Source organism: Puntigrus tetrazona, chromosome 9 (assembly GCF_018831695.1).
Source record: "Puntigrus tetrazona isolate hp1 chromosome 9, ASM1883169v1, whole genome shotgun sequence".
In the NCBI taxonomy this organism is placed as follows: Eukaryota; Metazoa; Chordata; class Actinopteri; order Cypriniformes; family Cyprinidae; genus Puntigrus; species Puntigrus tetrazona.
The window spans coordinates 5,978,947-6,002,647 of NC_056707.1; the positions used below are offsets into that span (position 1 = coordinate 5,978,947).

A 23,701-nucleotide genomic window follows, 5' to 3' on the forward strand; every position below is an offset into this window, starting at 1 on the left:
CAGGTATAAAGCCTATAGTTGGCATGTTCTGTATTATTGTTATTATTATTATTATTATTATTATTATTATTATTATTATTATTATTATTAACCTCTCTATTAATATTATTGATATTATTATCACCCTCCTTCGTCATATTGTGCTGCTCAGGTTTACAATTAACTTAAAATCAACATGCTTTTTTTTTTTATCATTAGCCTATTACATAAAATTATTTTTATTTATTTATTTATAAATGCAAGGACTTCATAAAAGGAGCTGAACTTTCACACTGATTAACAATATAAAAGCGCGCAGGATTTTTATTTTCAAGTTGGCTATTCCCGCTTTTTGGTTCGCAGCAGTTAATTTGAGTAAATAACAGATTTTTTTTCCGCCTGAGTGATTCACTGAGCGTGCAGTGAATGGCTAGGTTTCATTTTCGCAAAACAGACTCTTTCCGCGGAACAGAAACCCAGAGCATCAGGGCGCACTGAGAGGCTTTATCTGTCTCATTCAGACCGGTTTGCGCTCATTCCGCTGCAGCCAGCTGAAGCATCATCATAACCACATAACGACCGTTACAGGTAGGAGATATAACCTCAAGTAGAAATGTTGCATGACTTTTTGAAATTATTTATTATAATAATTTTTGCAATGTTATAATATTTAGTGTTGTAATAGTATTAAATCTATCGCAATAACATATTGAGAGTTATTTTATATCGCATCGTTTGAATCACTTTATTAAACTTTGGGCTGATGCAAGGCAAACAATTACAGCATGCTCCGTTTATACTTCCGTTAGTGATGCGTTCCATTTATACAATCATAGATGGCTTGAGTTTCTTTTTATTTTATTTTATTATACTATATACTATACACACACACACACAGAGTGAATGACACAAGGACTGGTAAGGGAGTGTGACAACTGAGCACCAAGCAGGATAATAATGAGGAAGAGGGAGCTTGCTTCTATGTGGAGCCAGGGATTAAACACTTAACAGACAGTGAGTCAGTGCAGGAAACCTCAGGACGCAGGGCTTCCAGGAATAAAGCACAATGAACAAGACGCAAGGTAACAAGGCATGGCACGGCATGGCATGGCAGAGAAAATAATAAATCTAACAAAAGGTGCTACAGAAACAAAACAAATGAAAACTGACGCCAGGAATGTAAATGTAAGATTAAAGCAAATTACAAAAAATAAAGGGATAGTTATATCTGGTCTGATATGAGAGAAAAAATTCTGTTTCTCAGGAAAGTTAACCAGTTAAATGAGTTCGAAAAATATAACCTTTTATTAGAGGTTTTAAAATACAAGGAAGGGAACAAATTAATTGAACTCTAGTTCCGTGAAGAAAGACACGCAGCTAAGCAACTGAACCGGTTCAACCAATTGTTGGCCAACGACTACCGCGAGGGATACGCTGAACACTTACTGATGTTAAATAACCTGTGTGACGGGGTGAGGAACCACACGACAAGGAGAGCTCAGAAAAATGACCCCGGAGGGCGGATTGATTAACAGAAAATGAGAGATACGTGAATAAGTGTCCGGATAAAGTGTGTGGTGCTGGGGTGCTTTCTCTTCCCGAGTGCCGCAGTGGGCCCGTGCCGTGGGGAGTGAGGCTGATCGGTCACACGCTGCTGTCTTAGAAGGGAAACTAGAGATAAGCATTATTCTCAAATCAAGTGCAGACCTCCTCGTGCTGCTTTTAAAGCCCAGTCTTGATGGCCTGCAGCCGGGGAGTGAGGGGTGTGGCCAGGTGCTCCTTGTTAGTTTCCAGGGTGACGTCACACTTGCAATTTCTGTGATGTAAATGATTTTAAGTAGTTTACCGTGCATGCAGACTGGTTTATTCTTTCTATACACTTTAGTTAAGACATGTAGCCGGAACGTATATCTGTGTTTGTTATCAAACCGAACTGAGAACTAGAGATGGAAAATCAGGAAATTGATTTAAGGTCAATTAGCTAACTGGAAGGCTAAAGGAAGAAAAAAAGATATACTAGAACTACAACAGCATCAAATACACAACTAGAACAATAATACTGTAAGTTAAAACGGTAAGAGAAGGAGCACAATAAATAGGGAGCAGACAATCAGACCAGTGAGGATTAAACTAGAAGGGCATGGTAGCAGGAAACAAGGAAGCATGCCAAGAGGTCAACACGAGCACAAGACAAAGAAAGAAACATTTGACACTACTGTCGGGCAGTATTGTTTTAAAGCAAATTATTACTTGAGCAGTTTCACTTTTCTGAAAGCACAGTATACTCTTTTTCTCATGTGACTGACTATAAAGATAGTCAATGGTAACACAGCTAGGGCAGTAACGCAATCAAAGGTTTAACAAACAACCATTATGTAACATTTAACAGTAATGGATCAGAGATGCAATATTAAACGTTTATATGAAAACATTTGAACTGGACTTCCGGTTGATATGGCGGCGTAAACGGCAGCAAAGTTTATAGCTCCCGACAGTAAGACTAACATAACCCCTAAAATTCAAATTCTTAACTCGCATTAGGACTCAGAATGAGTGGGGGTACCAAAACAAAGACGCGTAAAATTCCTAATAACCAAACAAAGGTGAACGAGCAAAACATGATCGACGACGCAGGTACTTCTGGTAAGATGGGGGAAGCTAAGCTAACACACGAGGACGATCAGGCTAATGCACACGTTGGACTTGAAACTTTAAGCAAGCAAATTAATGATTTGAAAACAGAAATGAAGTCAGAATTACGATCATTCACGGAAGAATTCAAGAACAGCATGAAAAAGGAATTCGCTCAGTTTAAACAAGAAATAAACGAAAAACTGACATCGAATGCTAGCGAGATTCAGAAACATCAAGGCAGGTTTACAGAGGTAGAAAAACGCATCGAACAGCTGGAGACCTGGTCCACAGAGGCGAACGCGGCTCTGATAAAAACGCTCCAAAGGAACCGAGAAATGCAAGAGAAACTGACCGACATTGAGTCAAGATCACGTAGAAACAACGTCCGAATCTACGGAATACCGGAGGGTGCAGAAGGTGGAAATTCAGTCACTCAGTTTGTGGATACGTTCCTCAAAAAAGAACTAGGACTTGACATTGATTTCCAAATCCAACGAGCACATAGAGCACTACTTTCAAAACCAAATCCTACTTCGCCACCACGATCTATCATTGTCAATTTCCTTCAGTTCACGGTGAAAGAATCTGTCTTGAAGCTGGCTTGGCAAAAGCGGATAGAAATGCAGGGCCGTCCCATCTCGTTCGACCACGACTATGCAACAGAAATAATGCAAAAACGAAAAAGATACAATGGGATAAAGAAAATATTAAAAGAAGAGAAAATCCGGTTCCAGACACCCTTTACGAAAATACGCATCCATTGGGCTAACGGGACACGGACCTACAACACTCCCGACGAGGCGGAGAAAGATATGATGGACCGCGGGATCATTAAGAGATCCGAGATGGATAAAGACGGTGGAAGCGCAACGGGTCCCAATACCGATCCTATGGAGGAGCGGCTGCAACACTGCATGGCCTGGCGAAACGTCGGCAGCAAAGAATCCGAGAGGAACCTGCGAGTCCGACAGAAACTTCAAGAATACCAACGCATGCCACCGGTATAACAGACAAGAGGTAAAAAGCTGGGCACCTGTTGGTGAGATCTTTAATACTTAACAAGATATAGGACTTCACCTGTACATTGAAACAGTACTTTTGACTGTCTGGGAGAAAATCAACATTTTATTTAATTCTTCTTATTTAATTTCGTTGGACTTTACCTAGAATCTGTGGTAAGTAACATAAGTTACTACACGCAACTAGGGCGGGCCCCCCTTCTCACGGCTATTCCCGCATACCGCCAACGGGACTTACGAGGTGCACAAGCACACTCATTTAAGTTTGTGGTTTTTTTTTGTTTTTTGTTTTTTTTTTTTTATTCTACTTATAGGCCTAAGTTAATATTCGTAGGCTATAGTATTATTCTACTTCAATTCGCACTGTTTAGAAGTTCGTTCGAGAAATGACTTTTTTATTGTGTTCGGAAGTTTTGCAGAGTTCTGGAGGGTATTGTGTTGTTTACGTTTTTCGAGTCAATCTAAAATTTAATGAAGATCATATCACAAAATATAAATGGATTATGTAATCCAATTAAGAGGGGAAAAGTCCTGGCAAAAATTAAAAAAGAAAGGGCACAAGTGGTGTTTCTGCAGGAAACACACCTTTCATAACAAGAACATGAAAAATTTAAAAAACTAGGGTACAGGAATAGTTTTTATAGCTCCTTTGAGAAGGGACATAGAAGAGGAGTGGCAGTCCTAATCCCTAATTTTGTCTGCTTTGAATTCATTAAGGAAATAAGTGACAAGGAGGGAAGATATATTTTAGTAAAGGGCAAAATTGAGAATACATTGGTTACATTGATTAGTGTTTATGCCCCCCCTGAAAGTGATAAAAGGTTTTTCAAGTCCCTGTTTGATTTGGTGGCTCAAGAGACAGAGGGAGTTTTAATTCTAGCAGGGGATCTTAATGTGGTATTAAACTCGAGATTGGATACTACAAGCCACTGTAACAGAAAAAGAAAAATTTCGAAATGTGTTAGGACCCTTATGGAAGATCTTGGACTAATTGACGCTTGGAGAGAGAGTCATCCATTTTCCAGAAACTATACTCACTATTCAGTACCACATAAAGTGCACTCACGAATTGATTATTTCTTGGTTAGTAAAAACGATCAACATAAAGTTAAAGAATGTGAAATTGGGGTAGCTGACTTGTCAGACCATAATATAATTAAATTAAAAATAGACATGAACACCAAAAAAAAAAGAACACATTGTGGAGACTCAACTTAGGAATATTAAATAATAAAGAAATGGTCCAACAAATAAAAAATTATATCAAACTATATATAGAGGAAAATGACACGGGGGATGTTAGTCCTATAATGGTATGGGACGCTGCTAAGGCAGTTATACGAGGTAAGATATTAGCACTGACTGCAGCTTGCAAAAAAGCTAGATCAATAACATATGATAACCTGGTTAAAGAATTACAAGCTTTAGAGAATAGACATAAGACTAAACAAGATCTAGACATACATAGACAAATGAAAGAAATAAAGCTAAAAATAAATGACATTTTGAAGAGTGAGTTAGAGAAGAAACTGAGATACACAAAGCAAACTTTTTATGAGTCTGGACCGAAAAGCACACGGATATTAGCTAGACGATTAAAAAAACAGCAGGCATTAAATACTACAAAATTCAGGACCCTAAAACAAAACAATTAATATACGAACCAGAAAAGATAGAAACGATTTTTGAGAATTACTATAAATCATTATACTCTCAACCCCCAGCTGTAAATAGAGAAAGGATAAAAACATTTCTAGATTCCCTAGACCTACCTACAATTGGCACAATTCAAAATGAACTACTCACTGCACCAATCACAATGGAAGAATTAGATAAAACAATAACTGGATTAAAAAACAATAAATCGCCAGGTAGCGACGGCCTTCCATCTGAATGGTATAAGATTTTTGGGGAGGACTTAAAACAGATTCTATTAAAATCATTTAACGAAACTCTTAAAGAAGGCAAGCTTCCCCCCTCATGGAGGGAAGCTATCATAACAGTGATACCAAAGGAGGGTAAAAATAAAGAATTATGTGGCTCATACAGACCCATCTCGATTCTAAATGTTGATTATAAAATATTCACTTCAATTATCTGTAAAAGGATCGAAATATTTTTACCCGATCTAATTGAGGAGGACCAGACTGGTTTTATCAAAGGCAGGCAGACACATGATAACATTAGGAGAACATTACATGTCATGGAAAAAATTATGCAGAAACGTGAATGTGCAGCTATCCTGAGCCTTGATGCAGAAAAGGCGTTTGATAGTGTCAATTGGGCCTTTCTTTACCAGGTACTTGAACGATTTGGTTTCAGTGAAAATTCATTACAGTGTATCAGAACAATCTATTTAAATCCAAGAGCTAGAATTAAAGTGAACGGAAATTTAACAGCCACCTTTAATCTATATAGGAGTGCGAGACAGGGCTGTTGTTTGAGCCCTACTCTTTTTGCTCTCTACATCGAGCCCTTAGCCCAAGCAGTTAGGCAAAGCGAAGACTTAAATGGGATTACAATTGGAGAAGAAAATCATGTAATTGGGTTATTTGCTGATGATGTAATTATATATCTTAGGGAACCTGAGACTGCCCTCCATATACTTATGAACCTACTGTTAGAATATGGTGAATTGTCTGGGTATAAAATAAATGTATCAAAAACCCAGATATTAACATTTAATTTCTCCCCTTCACAAATAATCAGACAAAACTACAACGTAAAATGGGATGCAAAATTTATTAGATATCTAGGGGTAATTCTGACCAAAGAATATTCAGAACTTTACTGTAAAAACTATAATATCATTAATAAAAACATTCAAAGAGACATCGAGAGATGGTCAACGCTGCCAATGGAATTTAGTTCAAGAATAGAGATTGTAAAAATGAACATTGTCCCGAGATTACTGTATCTTTTCCAGGCTCTTCCAGTAATGATTCCTAAAAATCAATTTAGGGCTTGGGACAAGACAATTTCGAGATTTATCTGGGAAGGTAAAAAGCCTCGAATAAAATATACAACATTGCAGCTAGGAAAAGACAAAGGAGGGCTAGCACTGCCAAATCTACAGGAATATTTTTATGCAGCTCAAATTAGGCCATGTGTTTGTTGGTGTAACCCAAGTTATATATCTAAATGGAAAAACATAGAATGTATAAATCAAAGTTTGCCTATACAGTGCCTTTTAGGAGATAAAGAAAAATTCTTGACTTCCAAAAAAAACTTAAATGCAATAATGCTCACCACACTTGAGGTATGGTTTAAATTAGTTGAACAGTATAACCTTCAAAGTCAGATTATTTTGTTAAAATGGGTGGCATTAGATCATAATTTCAAACCAGGGCTTCTTGATGCCAGCTTCAAGAGATGGGCGAATCAAGGGTTAACGTGACTGTGTACTTTCGTTGCACAAGAACAATTCAAAAGTTTTTCAGAGTTAAAAAAGAATTATAACTTGGATAATAAGGATTTTTATCGATATTTACAAATACGGGACTATTTTGAAAGGCAATATAAAAGAATGAGTCGCACTGAATTGAATAAAATAGTGAAATTGATCATTGATTCCTATACAAACAATAATCTCAAAATAATTTCTAAGTTTTACCAGGCCTTGAGGGAGAATGGAAGGGATACATCCCACTATATTAAGCAGAAATGGGAAAGGGAATTAGGAGAAGAAATCCGAAGTGAAAAATGGTACTCGGCCTGTAAGGTGCAACATACAATTACTCGTTCACGGAGGTGGAAAGAATTTGCATGGAAGAATTTGGTGCGTTTTTTCATTACCCCCAAAATTAAAAGTAAACAAATATCCACACCACAAATATGCTGGCGAATGTGTGGCCAGGTCGATGTTGACCATTTTCATATTTTCTGGAGCTGTGCAAATATATTACCTTTTTGGAACAAAGTTTTGTTGGAGTTTGAAAGGATCTTGGGATATGAAATCCCAAGAGATTTTGTTATAATTTACCTTGGTAATTTTGAAGATGTCGTGTTAAAAGAAGATGTATATCTTGTAAATGTATTAAATGTAGCATGTAAGAAGAGCATTACCAGGCACTGGTATAAACAGGTCACCCCCTCTATCGATGAATGGATAATAATTGTTAAGGAAATATGTGATATGGAAGAATTGACTTTCAATTTGAGACTTAAAAAGGACTTATTTTTAAGATATTGGAAGAAATGGACCGAATACTGTAATATAAACAATTACTGATTGTTCAAAAAGTGAAACAATGTAACCCCTCCAATGTTTTCTTTTCTGTTTGATTTGCTTTTCTATTCTTGATGTCTTGTTTTGTATCGTCTAATTATTTGTTGTAAAAAATGTTTTATAAAAATAAAATAAAAAAAAAAAAAAAAAAAAAAAAAAAAAAAAAAAAGAAAACATTTGAACTGCGATATGAACTCAGTATTTTGTCTTTGGACTATATGTTTTGTGCAATAAAAATAATCTGTTTAAAAATAAAAATACAAATAATATTAAATAATATTTTTTTTTTATTTCGCGCAGCTGGGAATCTAAAGATAAAGTGCAGTCTAAAACATAATATTCTGCAAGGTGCACGTAAACCCGTGAACCGTTCTGTAGCTATTAAAATGTTCCATCAAATTATGCTTTGGAATGTAATTGTTTTTATTAAACAGATTTTTTTAAATCACACAGGAGATTGCAAAAGAAATACAATGAGTTCATCGTCGAGGCAAAAAGAAGAAAAAGAAGTAAGTGGTTTTCACTGAATGTTTTATGTTTAGTACATTTTAATAACTGTTAGTAGCTTTTGTTTTACCATTAATCTTTTTACAAATAATCCCAAGCATACTAAAAATTGTTTTGAGCATTTTGTGATGAACTTTACTTTGTTCAATGTAGAAATAAATTTGGTGCTACGTCGCCACCATTCATCGATTACTTGAAGGAGATTTTGAGAAGGTACCCAGATGGGGGACAAATATTGAAGGTAGGCATCTACTATTGACATCTGCGGATTGAATATAATATGTAAAATAAAGTATTTTGTGCTTTATATACATGTGAAAAGATTCATATTCGTGTGCTGCTTGAACTGAGACACTAGCAATCTGTCACGAGACATTAAAGAGGCATATAACAGAATTTATTGTTTGAATTAAAAAAAACAATGACAAAATGTGAGTGCCACACAAAAGCCGGCAATACCAGTACTTCCTCACAGTGTAAGGGCGACATGGCCTTTTAGGGGCATAGCAACAGTAACTAAGAAGGGCAGGTTTTTGCGAAGGGACGATTCTTATATTGCATCAGTCAATAATAATTATTCCATAAAATATCAGGAGCTGATACAGAACGCAGATGACGCAGGAGCTTCAACTGTGGTGTTTATTCATGACGAGAGACGTTATGGCGCTCACAGCCTGTGGACTGAAGAGCTTGGAAAATATCAAGGTATTTTTGTCGCAAACATTGGGAGCAGATTCAACAGGTTGTCACTACGGACATACCCATCCTTTTTTGTTCATATGTCACAACTATGAAATTTATAACTATGAAAACTTATCCTCTGTTTTGTAAAAGGCTGTGAAGAAGTACTCATAAGTATGGGAGACATGTTTTATTTTTTTATCTGCTAGGAGTTTTACTGCAATCCATTACTCTTCTATGAATGCAAAAGGTCACATTTTGGGTTTTTTGGTTGATAAATTTTGTATAATCTGCCATTTGTAACTTTGATCTGGCAGGACCTGCTCTCTATGCTTTCAATGATGCAGCCTTTACGGAGGAAGACTGGGAGGGGATTCAAAGAGTTGGCAGAAGCATCAAGCAGGATGACCCAACGAAAGTTGGGAGATTTGGGATCGGTTTCAACTCTGTTTATCATATTACAGGTAAAATATGCTACATTAACAAACTGGCTGGTACATATTTGAGTATTACACTGTTTATTCGAAATCATAAAAAAATAGCTTGTTGATAGTTTCAACAACACAAATAATAGCCGCTTTTTCACCATTAAGATGAATGGTTCTCTGTGCATAATCCACGCATTCCACGCCTATCTGAGTCGACTGGTACAGTTATGGTTTTGTTTTCCACTGCCGGGCTTATAATGATCTCTTTGGAATGCAATTCAAATGCGTCGGTCATTGCCATGGTAACACAGATGTTTATTCGTTATGGAGGATAATCAGAAATTTCTGTAAGCCTGTATGCATTATAAGGTTATTCTTAAGGCATTATAATGAATACATAATGCATTATAAATTCCTGTAGAATATTTTGTATCATCTCATGAATATTCATAAGAACTGTTTTAATGTGTTATAATATTTATCTATTTGTGATTCTAGCTTTTAAGAGTATAATGGTTTATAAAACAATATACTCAATCCAACAGTTTACAATGGATATTTCTCATATCTTCCCATTTTACTTACATTTCTTAAAGTGGACTAATACCACTTAAGTAATGATAATAACAATACTATGGTTTTCTCAAACAGCCATAAGATCAGATATCAGATCAGATGAATGTGTTATATGACACATTTGCTTTGAACTTTTTTTAAAACTTTTTGCAGTCTGAAGGTAAATAACTTTCTGAAGGTAAACAATTTATTAAGAACAGTGTTTATATATATAATATATACATTTTTTGTAGTCTTCGTTTTGTTCCATTTTCAATGAAATACTATCCCAGAGTTTTCAAACTAAAACAGGGAATTTTCCAAAGTCTCCCTTTTCGACCTTGAGAACACTGGATTAGTGTAAACGATAGATGTAACCGTAGGGCCTACATTTTTTTTTAATTGTTATCTCTGTACAGATGTCGCGTTGTAGAGTTCTGTCTGTGTGAGAGCAAAGAAAACACTCAGTGTAAATATAATGATGGATATATACCTACTAAACATTGCATATAACTATTGCAGATGTGTACATCATGATATCAATGCTGAAGCAATATATCATGCCCTACTTTTAGTGTCAGACACAGGATTTAGCCCAACACTAGTTATTTTACTTTTACTTATTTTATTATTATTATTTTTACAGACTTGCCATGTGTCTTCAGTTCTGAACACCTAGCCATTTTTGATCCACAAAAGATGATGTTTGGAGAGGATGAAGAAGGGTATCGATGGTCTTTGACAGACGAAGAGGACAGAGAGAGCCTTCTGAACTTAAAAGATCAGTTTCAGCCCTTTCAAAATATTGTCAGTCAAGTCAACAGTTGTACCTGGGAGAAGGTTATCAGTGAGGAGCATTACTTCAACGGAACGCTCTTCCGCTTCCCTCTTCGTAATGAGGCTTCCGAGATCTCAGATAACCTATACGACTCCACAAAAGTTAACCAGCTATTTGACAGTTTCATTGCTGATGCAGACATCAGCCTTCTTTTCCTGAGAAATGTGTCATCTATCACTTTACTGCATATTGACACCAATGGCTTCTGCAACAACAGGCTGAAGGTTTCAGTGTCAAATCACATCATTACTGACCTTTCTCATATCAAGCAGGAATTGCTTGACAGAAAAACATGTTTTAAAACAGTATCACAGATTTCCCAGCAAACAAAAGAAACAAAGTCCCAGTGGCTTGTGACAACTTGCCATCTGAAACAGGGATATATACCAGAGATTGACTCTCTAGCTAATAAGCTGAGCTTCTACCCTCAAGTTGACACAGCATTTCAATTAGATAAAGATAGATCACTTTGCAATGGACGACTAAGTTGCTTTCTGCCACTTCAAATAATGAACCAAACAAAACTGGGCTTCCCATTCACATCAATGCTTGTTTTGGCCTGACGGACAATCGAAGGTTCATCAAGTGGCAAGAAGAAGATCAGAAGAATGATGAGTCTGCGATGTGGAATGAGCTGCTCACAAAAGTGATCCTTCCTCATGTATATCTCATGATGACCCTAGATGCCATTCAGTTATCGGAAAAATCAGCCCTGCCTTCTCCCACTGTGTACAATCTTTGGCCTGACTTGTCGAAGACTGTACATAAAGAGAGATGGCATGAAGTTGCAACAGATACTCTGAAAAGGCTATTTGACTACAAGATCTTTCACCTCGCTGATGATAAGAAAATCTGGGTGTCTGCCTCAAATGCAGTTTTTCCAGAAAACAATATATGTAGTGACACAATGTCTGCAGTGTCAAGATTATTGATTTCTAAAGGAGAGAACCTGGTCACAGTCCCAGAACATGTTTTGAAAGCTGTTACAAAGATCTTTCCTGAAAGCGATACCATGACATGGGTGACTCCATCTTATGTTAGACATGTCCTTCACAAAAGCGAGGCTGAAAATCTTAGTAAAGATGACAAATACACTCTTCTTGAATTTACTCTCAGAGATGAAAAGTACACAGAGCTACAAGGACTTAAGCTTCTGCCTCTCAGTGATGGAACCTTTACTTCCTTTGGCAATGGAGTGCAGAACACTGTTTTGATTGACAATGAGAAGTTTCCAAGGTAAGGTTTGACAAACTCTTTCCTACTTGAATTGAGTGTCTTTATATTGCGTTGCCAAGTAGTAATAGTAGTAATAGTAGTAATAATCTTTATTTTTTTCTTATTTGTTTAGAACATTGCTGCCATTTTGCAAAGAAAGGTTTTTACCAAACGACCTGAGCCATTTTTGCACTTTGCAGTTAAGGAAACTAGCAACAAAGAGTAAGAAAATTGTTTTGTATATCAGGAGTGCTTATAATAATATGAAATAGAAATTTGTAATTAATGTGTGTGTGTGTGTGTGTGTGTGTGTGTGTGTGTGTGTGTGTGTGTGTGTGTGTGTGTTTCAGACATATACAACATAATCAGTTTGGATGCACAGCATGTTGTTACACTCATGAAGAAACACTTACCCATGGACTGGAAACTTACTGAAGGTCATGTGACATGGAAAACAGCAGAAGATCATCATCCACCAAAGAGCTGGCTGGTTGAGTTCTGGAAATTTCTAAGCACTGAATGGAATGACTTAAGCAGCTTTATTGACATGCCTTTAATACCCCTGGAGCCACTGCAGAGTTCAAGCAATTCTGTATTGTTAGCAAGGTTGCAAAGTAAAACAACTTTGATCTTTCAGAGTAGCACAGGGTCCAACTTGTCAGATAATGTTCAAAAAGTGTTAAAAATGGTAGGATGTACAGTCATTAAAAGAGATGAGTGTCTCAGACATCATTACATTGAAAGTTATGTTCTTCCAGCTTCACCAAGAAATGTTCTTCAAGTCTTTGTAAACTCAAACAGAGACCAGGTCATCAAAGGCATTGCCTCTGCTTCATCACATGAAAGAGAAGATTTAAAAGTCTACCTCTCTTCTTTGGATTCTCTCTCAACTGCTGAACAAGACCTACTTTCCATGTTACCTATCTTCAGAATGATGTCTGGGAAACATGTTGCAGTTAAATCAAGACAAGCTGTTGTTTCAACCACCAATCCAGCCATTCCAAATGATCTGCCAATGCCTGACACCATTGTACAGTGTGCAAATGAAGCTGATCGCAGACTTTTGACTCTTCTAAAAATTGAACTCTTGGATGCAGCTAACGTGGCTGTTTATTTGGTTGACTGCATTAAAACAGGCTTTTTTCAAAATGCTGAGGAACAGTCTATAATGACTTGGATACTGAATAATGGTAGCATTCTATTCTCACAAAGTAAACAGCTGCTCATAAAAATGAAAAGTCTCAATTTTATCGAGGCAACACAGGGAGAACGCAAACAGGCCTCAGATGTTTTTGATCCAAGAAACAGGACATTCCAGGACCTTTTTGAAACAGATTTCTTTCCCCCACCTATTTATACAAAGACCCAGGAAATGCTGCAGAGTTTGCAATGCCTTGGCTTAAAGACGAACCAAAAGGAAATATCAACAACAAATATACTCCAAGTCATAAATCATATTGAAAAGCTTTGTGTCTACTCATCGGACAAGGCAGTCCGAAAAGCAAATACTCTTGTTCGAGTACTAAATGAAAATGATTTCCTTTCAAAATTCACCAAGGTGCAGATAGGAGAGTGAAAATCCAGAGTTCTTAAATGGAAAAAATTGTAGAAATCAACAGCGAAGTTTCTATAAGCCATCTGAAGTAAGAGATTCAGTGTATGCTTTAATTGTTGGATATGTAATGCCACTTACCTCTGAGCTAACAAAACATGTCTGCAACCATCTTGGACTTTATGACCCCCCTCCTGCTGAAAAAGTCTTGGAGAACCTCTCTGCACTGAGATCAATGGTCAACCCAAATTCTGATTTTCAGTTTAAAACCAAGCTGCACAGTATCTATAAATTCATGCAGGACAACAAGACAAACTTCAGAGATTTATTGGGCACAAATGGCATTCCCTGGATCTGGAATAAAAGTGAGTTTGTCTGTCCAGAAGATATAGTTTTAACCTATCCACCTGAACTGGATCTAAGCCCTTACGTAAAGAAAGTGCCTGAAGAGTTTTTGCAGTATGAAAGCCTGCTAACACAATTTGGTGTAAGGAAAACAATGTCTGATGAGGAAATTGAAGATATACTTCATGACATAAAACATAGAATTGACTACAGGCGTCCTCCTCATGGAGACTCAACAGAACTTAAAGTGTCCATTGCCATTCTTGATTGGATGCGAAGGAATGAGAAACATTTAAAATACAGCACACCTGTGCCTGTCATGGCAGAAAACCAAAACTTTAATCTGCATTCCTTATCTAAAACAGTCTTCTGTGACATCAGTGCTGAAGGACTAGAAGACCTGAAACAGGACAATGAAGAATTCTATGTCATTCATGTAGAAGTTCTACCCATCACTGCAAGATGGTTGAAAGTCCCATTCTTGAGTACTCGCATCTTAAAACCACAGCTTATACAAGCAGAGCAAGCCTCCTTTGGTATAGAACAATGTGGGCAATCTGAACCAATTACTCAAAGAATTAAGAACATTCTTAAAGAGTATGATGAAGAAAGTGACATTTTCAAAGAACTTCTACAAAATGCTGAGGATGCTGGGGCAAGCACATGTAAATTCCTTCTTGACTTCCGAAAACACAGAGACCCCCCTGAAACCCTCATTGATGATGGAATGGCCCTCTGCAATGGACCGTGTCTTTGGATCTTCAACAATGAACTTTTTTCACAAGAAGACTGGGAAAACATTGTCAAAGTGGGATCAGCATCAAAGGAAAACAAAGCTAAAATGATTGGAAAGTTTGGGCTCGGTTTTAATGCTGTTTACCATGTGAGTGATATTCCCTCAATTTTGAGTGGAAACACCCTTCTCATACTTGATCCAAATGTCACCCATTTGGAAAAACACATACTCAGCAAAGGAAACCCAGGAATTAAACTTGACCCATTCCAGGAACGTTTGTACAAAAGGTTTCCTGGACAGTTTAAATCCTATGAAGGAATTTTTGATTGTGATTTGTCTGTGCAAAACAGCAAGAAATCCTATAATGGCACCTTGATTAAATTACCATTTCGCTCTCTGGAGGAGGCAAAAAAGTCAGAGATAAGTTCAAAGGTATATGATGAAAAACACATTAGGAGTTTTAAAAATCATTTGACTGACAACTCACAAACTTACCTACTATTTCTTAAAGGGGTTACATCTATGTCCCTTCAAATTATACCTGAAAATGCATCAACTCCCCCAAAGAATGATCAGATTCAAACTCCTCTCAATATATCCAGAGAAATCATGGCTTCATTTACTGTCTTGAATGACACATTTCCTCAAGAGATCAAGAGGACCTCCATCAATAATGATATTATACACCACAACATTACTGATGTCAACAGTGCATACATAGTCAAAATAGTTCAAGAGCACTCAGAGAGATCCATCACCCAATACTGGCTTTTGTACTCATGTTTTGGATCACAAGATTCTTTGCAGATTTTCCAGAAAAGAAATGATCAGGATCATGTCTTTTCATATCCAATCGGTGGTATAGCTGTACCTTTGCAAAGAGAGGCAAAAACTAACACATGGTACCCAGATGACAGCCTTTTTGGTCAGGCATTTTGTTTTCTTCCTCTCTCAATTGAGACAGGTCTTCCATTCCATGTAAATGGGACTTTTGCAGTCACATCAAATAGGAAAGGTCTGTGGGAAAAAGGAGTGAAGTCTGAGTGGAACAAAGCTTTACTTAAAGATGCAGTAACCTCTGCTTACATCACAACACTGTTTGAGCTGAAGAAAATGGCCCAAAATGGACATATCCAAAACTACTGCTTCTATTCATTCTGGCCTAACGCAGAGAGAGTAAGCAAAGCATTTCTACCCCTGGTTGAGTCTTTCTACTCAGCAGTTGCACAAAATGCCAGTGGTAAATCTCTGGATCTTTTAAGCAATGGACATAATTGGTGTTCTATGGACAAGGCAAGATTTCTAAATCCAAAAATTAAGAAGAATCATTTAGTTGGGCCCATTGCCATGAAAGTGTTCTTGAGATTGGGAATTTCGTATTCCTGTGTTGTTTCTCTCCCAACATGGGTAAGAGACAATTTCAATTATTGTGGCTTCAAGGAGATGATAAAACAGAAAACAATCGACTGGCCTGAGTTTTACAGCATTATGTTTAAGAACTTGAGTGCTGTGGCCACACATGACAGAAATTTGCTTGTTCTGAATGCCATCGACCTGAATGATTCTGCTGTTGATGACCTACTAAAAAGTTACCCTTGCATTCCAACACAGAAATGTCAGAAGCTTCAATTGATCAAGCGACTTGTAAATCCTTCTGGCAAAGTTGCATGTTTGTATGAACTTGAAGAGGGACGCTTTCTTGAAGGATTTGCAAATGACTTCCTCTCACCAAAAAGGATTCAGAGACTTTTAGATTTGGGAATGCTGAGTGACCACCTCCCTTTAGAAGACATCATAGAAAGAGCAGAGAAGATATCCAGTGTTTGGCAACAGGATAAATCAAAATTTTATAAACGTCTTCAGTGTCTCATGGACTCAGTGAAAGACGCCTCAGATGTGAATTCCCTGCACTGGCACACACTGTCTCAGATACCATTCCTTCCTGCCTTAGCTCCTTTAGATCAGCAAAACAAGAACAAGATCATTCTTCAAAAACCCTCTGAAGTGTACAGGGATGGCTGTCGCAATTTAGTAAGCATGAAAGAATTCACAGTTGACCATTTAAACCTTCAAGTACATGATTTGGTCCTCCAAAAATTGAAAGTACAGACAAATCCACCAGTTGAGACAGTTCTTCAGCAGCTGTTAAAAGCACACCAATACTGCAGTGTATTTGAAAAGTCTGTTCTCTTCAATATTGCTCAGTCTTGCTATGAATATCTCAACAATTACTTGTTGGAACAGAAAGATTCAACTCTAATTATTGGTCATGCAAAATCATTTCCATTCATTTTCATTGAGGATCGTTTTGTAAATGTGAAGGCAGTGGCCAAGAGTGAAGAATTTGAAAAGAAACCATATCTCTATGTGCTTCCAGTCATCTTTTCCAAATTTGAGAGGCTGTGGGACTGCATTGATGTCAAAAAACAATTCACAAAAGAGCAATTTGTTGCAGCACTTGAGGAAATGAAGGCTTTATATGGGTCTTCCCCTCTTTCCATTAAAGACCTCCATAACTGTGTTGCTATACTTGTAAATGGGCTGTACAAAATCAATGAGAAACTTACAAACTGTCTCATACCCGATGAAAGAAGGGTGCTGACATGTTCTAAAGAGCTGAGATTTAATGACAGCCCATGGATGCCTATCTCTGCAGGTGTCATGCTCTCCCATGAGCTGATATCTCGAACTGTGGCCTGTCATTTTGGTGTAATGACAACAAGACACCATACTTTGAAGAATCATTTTGTCAGTGCGTTTTCCCTTCAGGCCAAAGAGTTTGGACAAACTGAGAAACTAACTGTCAGGTTAAAAAATATAATTGATGCATATCCATCTAAAAAAGATATTTTGAAAGAGCTCATTCAAAATGCTGATGATGCAGAGGCTACAGAAATTCACTTTGTGTGGGACAAAAGAAATCATGAGACAAGAAAGACATTTGGAAAGAAATGGGAACTGGTTCAAGGCCCAGCCCTTTGTGTGTACAACAACAAAACATTCTCTGATGCTGATTTGCAGGGTATTCAGCAGCTGGGAGAAGGAGGAAAACATGGAAGTTTAGGGAGAACTGGGAAATACGGACTTGGCTTCAATTCAGTGTATCATCTCACAGATTGTCCATCTATCCTGACTGGTGACAAATGGCTCTGTATTTCTGATCCAAATCTAAAATACATGGAAGGTATAACAAAACAATCCCCAGGCTGCATGTTTTTAGTGCAAGATGAATTTAAAAAGTCTTTTGAGGATGTTTATCATACTTTTCTTCCAGAAATGTTTGCACTGACTTCTGGAACAATGTTCAGGCTCCCTCTCAGGACAGAGAAAATGGCAGAAAAATCGGAAATTTCTAGACATACAGTCACAGATCGTGACATGAATGAACTTTACTGTGCCTTGACTGAAGATCCTGAAGGACTGATTATTTTCTTGAAACACATCACAAAAATACAGTTTTCAGAGATCAGTAAAGATGGGAAAAAAACTAATTGTTCTTTCATTATTGAAAAGAAATACACAGAGAAGAGCATGTTAAGCAAGAAAAACTTTAACAGACATGTTCAAGAATCCCTTATTTCAAGAACAGCAGAACCCTGCAAAACCATCTATGGCATGCAAATCTCATCTGGAAAAAAACAGTCAAGTCAGTGGGTCATCGCAGAGGGCTTTGGCTTTTCAAAACCAAACTATAAGCAAAAAAACAAGCAAGATCTTTTCAAAGTTCCCCAAGCTGCTCTGGCTGCATGCTGGGGCAGCCCATTCAACCACATATTTACTGGTAGGGCATTTTGTTCTTTGCCTTTACCTGGACAAACTGGTTTACCAGTTCATGTGAATGCAAATTTTGAAGTAGATTCTTCTAGAAGGGACTTGTGGAAAGAGGATGGTGATAGTCTGAAGACTGAGTGGAACCAGTCGCTGAAAGTAAACATCATTTCACCACTCTATGCTGACCTCCTGGTGCGTCTTTGTTCAGTCATGAAGACAGATACACCTACAGCTCTTGTATTCCTCAAGCCACAGCTAGAGAGTTCTTGCCTTAACTACTTCCCATGTATTTCACCAAAAGTAGACCACGTCTGGCATGAGATGATTCATGAGGTCTACAGATCAATTAACCAACGTGACCTTCCTGTCATACCCACAGTACATGTTGTTCCTGTTGAGTCATCACATCTTTCACAAGATATAAAAATACAAAAATACACAGTTACCTGGTGCAGTACATCTGAAACACATTCAGAAAATTGTCCATATTTTACAAATGAGGCCCATGATGGAATTCTTGAAATTCTAGATAGCACCGGGATGAAATTAGTGCCTCACTCTTGGAAAATGCATGAAATAAAAGAGAATTTTAAAGCAGCTGGTGTGAATATGATGGAAATCACTGCTTTAACAGTGATGAACTTCTTGAAGCAAAGATCACTGAATGATCCTTCTCAGACAACTGGTAGTTTGCCTTTACCTATCAACCAGACCTTGATCAAAAACAAATCAAGATGCTCAAAACTTTTGAACTTCTGCTTGACAAGTGAGAAAAAAAATGAGAAAAATATCCTTGACCTCAATGGGTTGCCTCTTCTTCTCATGGAAGATCAGATGTTAAGAGTCTTTGACTCTAGATGCCCTAAGTTGTTCTCAAGATTTAGCAGCATTTTCCAAGGACATCAGGAAATGTTTGTAGATTTGGATGTCAACAGAAATCTTGTAAAAATTCTGTTTGAGGGAAAGTTTATTAAGGATTTAACAATTGACATAGCCGCAACGTATTTGAAACCAGAAATCAAATTACTGTTCAGAGAGTCAGTACCTGATCAAAGGTATCAGCTCTACAACGCAGATACAGAGAAAATCAAATGGCTGAAAACACTGTGGGCCTTCTTCGAAGATCAAGACAAATGCTTCCAAAATGGGAATGTAAATGTCTTCAGTGAAATAAAAAAGCACTTTGACAACAGTCCTATTTTACCAGTAATCTGTCCCAGGCAAAATAACACACGTTTCTTACAAACAATGAAGAACATATTAAAAGTGGTTCAGAATGAAAATGAAAAAATAGCGTCCATTCTCATAAACCTGGGATTCATGAAAATAGACTTAGTCTTTTTCACTGATTTCAGTTTTGAATTCCGTCACAAGCATATGAATACAGAGCTCCTGCAAACAGGAGACAGCAGTGCTGTCTTGGAGCAGGTGTACCATGTAGCACAATCACAATTTGAGGAGCTGTCTAAAGATGAATGTCAAGAACTTCAGAGCTTCTTACAGCGTGGGATCAGAGGTTCCAGTAACAAGAGTCAACATGTGTTGATGCTCAAGTCCTTGACCCTGTTTGAGTCAATATTTGGAAAACGGGAAAGGATTGATTTACACAGAAGAGTATTCCTTCTAAATTCCAAGCATCAGAAAGACTTTCCAAATTTGTTCTGTGTCGATGGATGTGACAGTATCTTCCTCAAACACAGTTTGGTAAACTTGGAATTGTCACAAATTCTGAGCATTCAGGTTCTAGATGATTTGGAGTTCTGTGTACAGTTTATTCTTCCTTCTGTGCACACAATGAAAGAGGCCAAACTTCTTGATTTCATGCGGTTGTTAGTGGAACTTGGAACAGTGGATCACAGGATTGTCTCTGCACTGAGAGAGGTCAGATTTATTCGAGACATCCACGGATCTCTTCAGATGGCTTCGTACTTCTATGATGACAGTGTTTACCTTTACCAGGTAATGCTTCCAAAAGAGAGATTTGTGCCTAAAACATTTTGGGAAAATTTTAAAGATAAATATAATGAAGCACATCGTTTCTTGAAGGAAATTGGATTGAAACATCAAGTGTCTGATGAGGAAATCATTCAGTTTGCAAAACAAATTGAATCTGAAACTAGAGGCAACACTCCTTTAGATGTTCTTAAAACAAAATCACAACACCTGTTTAGGACCGTTTTAAGTAGTTATGACAAAAAGTCTGATTTACTGAACAGAGTTGCTAACATTAAATTCATCTTCCCAGTGCAAATTCATCAAACACTTTGCGATTATCACAAGGCATTTGCTCAAGAGAGGGAGGTTGTTGCAATCAGTGGATCACTTGGTAGCAGAGACAGTGATCACCAATACCTTATATGGACATCTATGCCAATCCTGCCTTTAGAATACTGCTCTCCACAACAAATAAAGAAAATCAAAGATGCTGGGGCATTGGAAACTCCACCCCCTGAAAAAATAGCTTCTAATCTGAAAAACATCTGTAAATCTCAGTGCCACAAAGACGATCTGCTAAAAACGAAAACTATGGTGTTTATAAAATCATACGCACACCTGCAGTCAATAAACTTTGATGCCTCTCTATTCTCAGACCTTCCCGTTATCCTTGTGGAAAATGGCACAACCCTTGTGAAAGCTTGCCAGACAGTACTTGTACTGTCTGATGCTCTAGAGTTTAGGCCTTACTTGTACAACATTCCTTCAATTTATATGAAATTTGAAGACTTCTTCAAGAAGATCGGAGTAGAGGAAAGGCCCACCATCAAGCAATATAGCAGTGTTCTTCAAGATATCTATTCTGAGAGCTCTGATAAAGACAATCTTCAAGCAAATCAGAAGAAAACTGTGAAACGTGCTGTACAACAGCTATTTTGCCTCCTCAAAGAGGAACAACAGAAACCTCTTTTTCAAAATAACCCACTTTATCTTCCTTCAACAGATGGAAAAGTCTATGAATCCAGCACTTTGTTTTTTAATGACACTGTCTTCCAGGCTGCAAGACTTGAGGGTCCTTTGGAAACCAAGTTGAAACTGCTAGAAAAATTCAACTACTGTCATCTTGGAAATGATCACTATGAACATCAAACATTGTTGCAGTTCCTTCCCGAGCATGTTCGGCCCAAATTTCTTTCGGATGTAATTTCTGAAAACCTGGATGGAACAAGTGTCCAGTATTGCAATTATGAAGGGGAGTGTGAATTTGGTGGCTGGTTTGACAAACACTTGTCTTCGGCCTCATTTCTTCATGGATTAGTCTGTCTCATCAGAGAAGAGAGCAATGGCAGTGTTTCACATTGTGAGGCTGCAGAAAAGTGTGAGGAAATCTTTTCTAAGATTCAAATTATTTGTTGTAAAACTCTTCAAACTGAGCTCCTGTTGAACCTTGTGGCACTTGAGGGTAGTAAGGCTGAAACAAATGTTTATGTGAAAAAACAGCAAGGTGGATGTAGTTTCTACTTGAAACACAATGATGACATGGCACCCAAAGTAGTAAATGAAGTTAATATGTGTCTATCGAGAGAAATCAATGCTCTTCTAAAGAACTGTCTGACCACTTCAAGCCTTCTAGTCCTTGGACAACTTTTATTGTGTGATAACATGGAGGATGTTGAGAAAACATTGGCAAATCATGGCATTCATAATAGCTACAAGGCAGAAGGACAAGGTTCCTTACCAAAACCTGGATGTTGTATACCTGAAGAATGGCATGACTGTCTTGATATGAACTTCCTCAACAACTTTGAAAGTGGAGAGTATGTTGGCTTCAGCAAGGACAATTCTGGTGAATATTTCTACGCCATTGTTATTGAGCGAGTGAACGATCCACTGGGACTAGACAGACAATTTCCTGCCAGATATAAAATTCAGGTTGACAGCAATGCCTTCGCTGAAGTAAGCTCTCTTGACCTCTACCAGTTTAAAAGAGAAAAGAAGGCAACTTTATCAAAATCATCCACTTGCACAGATATAGAACGTCTTTTGACATCTAGGCCAACTTCTCCACCCAAAACAGTCTTTCCTGAGACATTGGAAGAGATTAAAAAAGAAATTGACCAAAGTTTAAACAAAATCTGGAAAATGTCAGATGAGGACAAACAAAAAGCTCTTAAACGTCTCTACCTCCACTGGCATCCAGACAAGAACCCAGGCCACGAAGTCCTTGCCACAGAGGCATTTAAATACCTGAAAAACAGAATTGCGGAACTAGAAAGTGGTAAAACTGCACATAGCACACCCTCAAACTGGAGAGACTTTCGAGATTTCTATGACATGTGGAACACAGAGGCACGAAGTCACAGGAGGGGACGTGAGAGGTTCTATCAGAACTTTTCTAGAAGGCACTATAACTTTTGGTCATACCACAGAGAAACTCCAAGGCCTAACAAACAGGAGGCAAAACGCTGGTATGAACAGGCTCGATGTGACATCAAAGCAGCTCATAATGACACTGGAGGAGATAGTTCAGAGTGGTGTCTGTTTAAAGTGCATCAGGCTGTGGAAAAAGCACTGACAGCAGCGATGTACAGGGGAAGTGGACAACAACCCAACAACTGCTCAATAACTAGCCTGGCTCTACAGGTGTCCCATCTCAGCTCACAGCTGGCTTCTTTACCAAACACTGTGAGGCTACTGACTGACCTCGGTGTTGATGGCAAAAAAACACAGTATCCAAACTATCACCAATTTCCTCACATTCCAAACAAGCAATTTGGCATTAATAATGCCATAAGGGCACTGGATATTGCAACAAAGCTTTTGGAAAAAATAGAAGAATACATCTATTGAGATTTTATACTGTTCGATAGAGGAAATAATTAGGATATTTTTGTTCTTGTTTTTGTATGTTTAGAACTGTTAAAACTGTTAACACCAATTTCCTCACATTCCTAACAATCTTTTATTAATAATGACCATGAGAGCATTGGATATTGCAACAAAGCTTATAATCTTATAATCTTGGCAATCAAATATTTTTTTTTTACATATTTAGCACCGTTAACATGCTTAATGGAAAATTTTAAATATTTGTAACCATGTTTTGATCATTTTCATCCTGATTATATTTTTGCTTACTATTATATGCAATGTTTATTTCATTAGGCATTCTTGTAGCAAACAGTAGAGCATAGCTTTAGCAATAGCAATGTCAGTTTAATTGAATTCAGTTTCCAGAGACTAAATGAAATAAAATGTTTATCTTAAATGCCATGTCA

The 23,701-nt window shown here is 37.5% G+C and overlaps 1 protein-coding gene across 1 annotated transcript; it reads left to right on the forward strand.

The window, feature by feature from the left end:
- Positions 1 to 4,942: 4,942 nt before the first annotated feature.
- Positions 4,943 to 23,691, forward strand: LOC122351464 (sacsin-like). The gene is given in 10 exon segments (XM_043248542.1): positions 4,943 to 4,976; positions 8,339 to 8,369; positions 8,521 to 8,608; positions 8,961 to 9,072; positions 9,366 to 9,512; positions 10,678 to 11,370; positions 11,373 to 12,105; positions 12,218 to 12,306; positions 12,435 to 13,656; positions 13,658 to 23,691. Coding segments are annotated over 10 exon segments (12,765 nt in total). The 3' UTR covers positions 23,274 to 23,691.
- The last annotated feature ends 10 nt before the right edge of the window (positions 23,692 to 23,701 follow it).